We start from the raw sequence: 1154 nt of genomic DNA on the forward strand, positions 1-1154 counted from the left end.
CATAGGGTTAACATGGTCAGACAGTCATACGGTTAACATGGTCAGACAGTCATAAGGTTAACATGGTCAGACAGTCATAGGGTTAACATGGTCAGACTAGGTTAACATGGTCAGACAGTAATAGGGTTAACAGTGTCAGACAGTCATAGGGTTAACTGTGTCAGACAGCACTGATGGGGTAAGAGTCATAGCTGGATATAGAAGTACATTCACAGATGCAGAAGGAGGTGGAGCAGTGGGTCCCAGAAAACAGGAGGAGAGAAGAGAGAAAGGAGAGGAAAAGAGAAAGGTGAGGAGAGGAGAGATGGGAGAGAATTGAAGAGAGGAGAGAAGAGAGAAAGGAGAGGAAAAGAGAAAGGTGAGGAGAGATGGGAGAGAGGTGAAGAGAGGAGAAGCGAGAAAGGAGAGGAAAAGAGGGAGGTGAGGAGAGGAGAGATGGGAGAGAGGTGAAGAGAAGAGAGAAAGGAGAGGAAAAGAGGGAGGTGAGGAGAGGAGAGATGGGAGAGAGGTGAAGAGAGGAGAGAAGAGAGAAAGGAGAGGAAAAGAGAAAGCTGAGGAGAGGAGAGATGGGAGAGAGGTGAAGAGAGGAGAGAAGAGAGAAAGGAGAGGAAAAGAGGGAGGTGAGGAGAGAGACGCCTCACAGATAACCTTAGAATATGGACATAATGGATTATTTCAGAGAGCATAGAGGACAAAGGAAAGACAAACTGGGTGGTTAGTGACGTAGGTATATCTCACACACGATTGGCTCTCTATCTCACAGGCTGAGGCCACAGGTAGTCATATAACATCACCTTGTATGAGTGTAACACATCTGATGTGGAGAAGGACATGAGCTAGCAAGCGCACATGTACGCACACACACACACACACCCAGTGTTCTAACATGCACATCCAGCACTCTTCATCTCCTTGTTGACGTAGTCCTGAAGCTTAAACTTGGGCTCGTTGGGCTCCTTCATAGACCTGTGCTTCAGCTCTCTGAGAGAGAAAGGAAGAGATCAGAAGGGAGGAGGAAAAGAGACAAAGAGATGGAATGGAGTGAGAAGTCGAGTAGGAGGAAGTGGAACAGTGTAAATGAATAGAGAGAGAGAGAGCCAGGGTCTAAGGGCTGAAGGCTAGAGGCCAGGGTCTAGGGACTGAAAGCTAGAGAC

At 47.6% G+C, this 1154-nt stretch overlaps 1 protein-coding gene across 1 annotated transcript in view; it reads right to left on the reverse strand.

Annotated features, from left to right (window-relative positions):
• Window positions 1-511: 511 nt before the first annotated feature.
• The window catches only part of LOC110486976 (ras-related protein Rab-26), a 101409-nt gene continuing 100766 nt past the window's right edge, over window positions 512-1154 (reverse strand). The window contains exon 9 of the mRNA XM_036941791.1: window positions 512-981. Coding sequence (XP_036797686.1) covers window positions 882-981 — 100 coding nt within the window. The 3' untranslated portion in view covers window positions 512-881. The remainder of the gene's footprint in view (window positions 982-1154) is intronic.

The sequence above is a fragment of the Oncorhynchus mykiss genome, chromosome 13 (assembly GCF_013265735.2).
Source record: "Oncorhynchus mykiss isolate Arlee chromosome 13, USDA_OmykA_1.1, whole genome shotgun sequence".
NCBI lineage: Eukaryota > Metazoa > Chordata > Actinopteri > Salmoniformes > Salmonidae > Oncorhynchus > Oncorhynchus mykiss.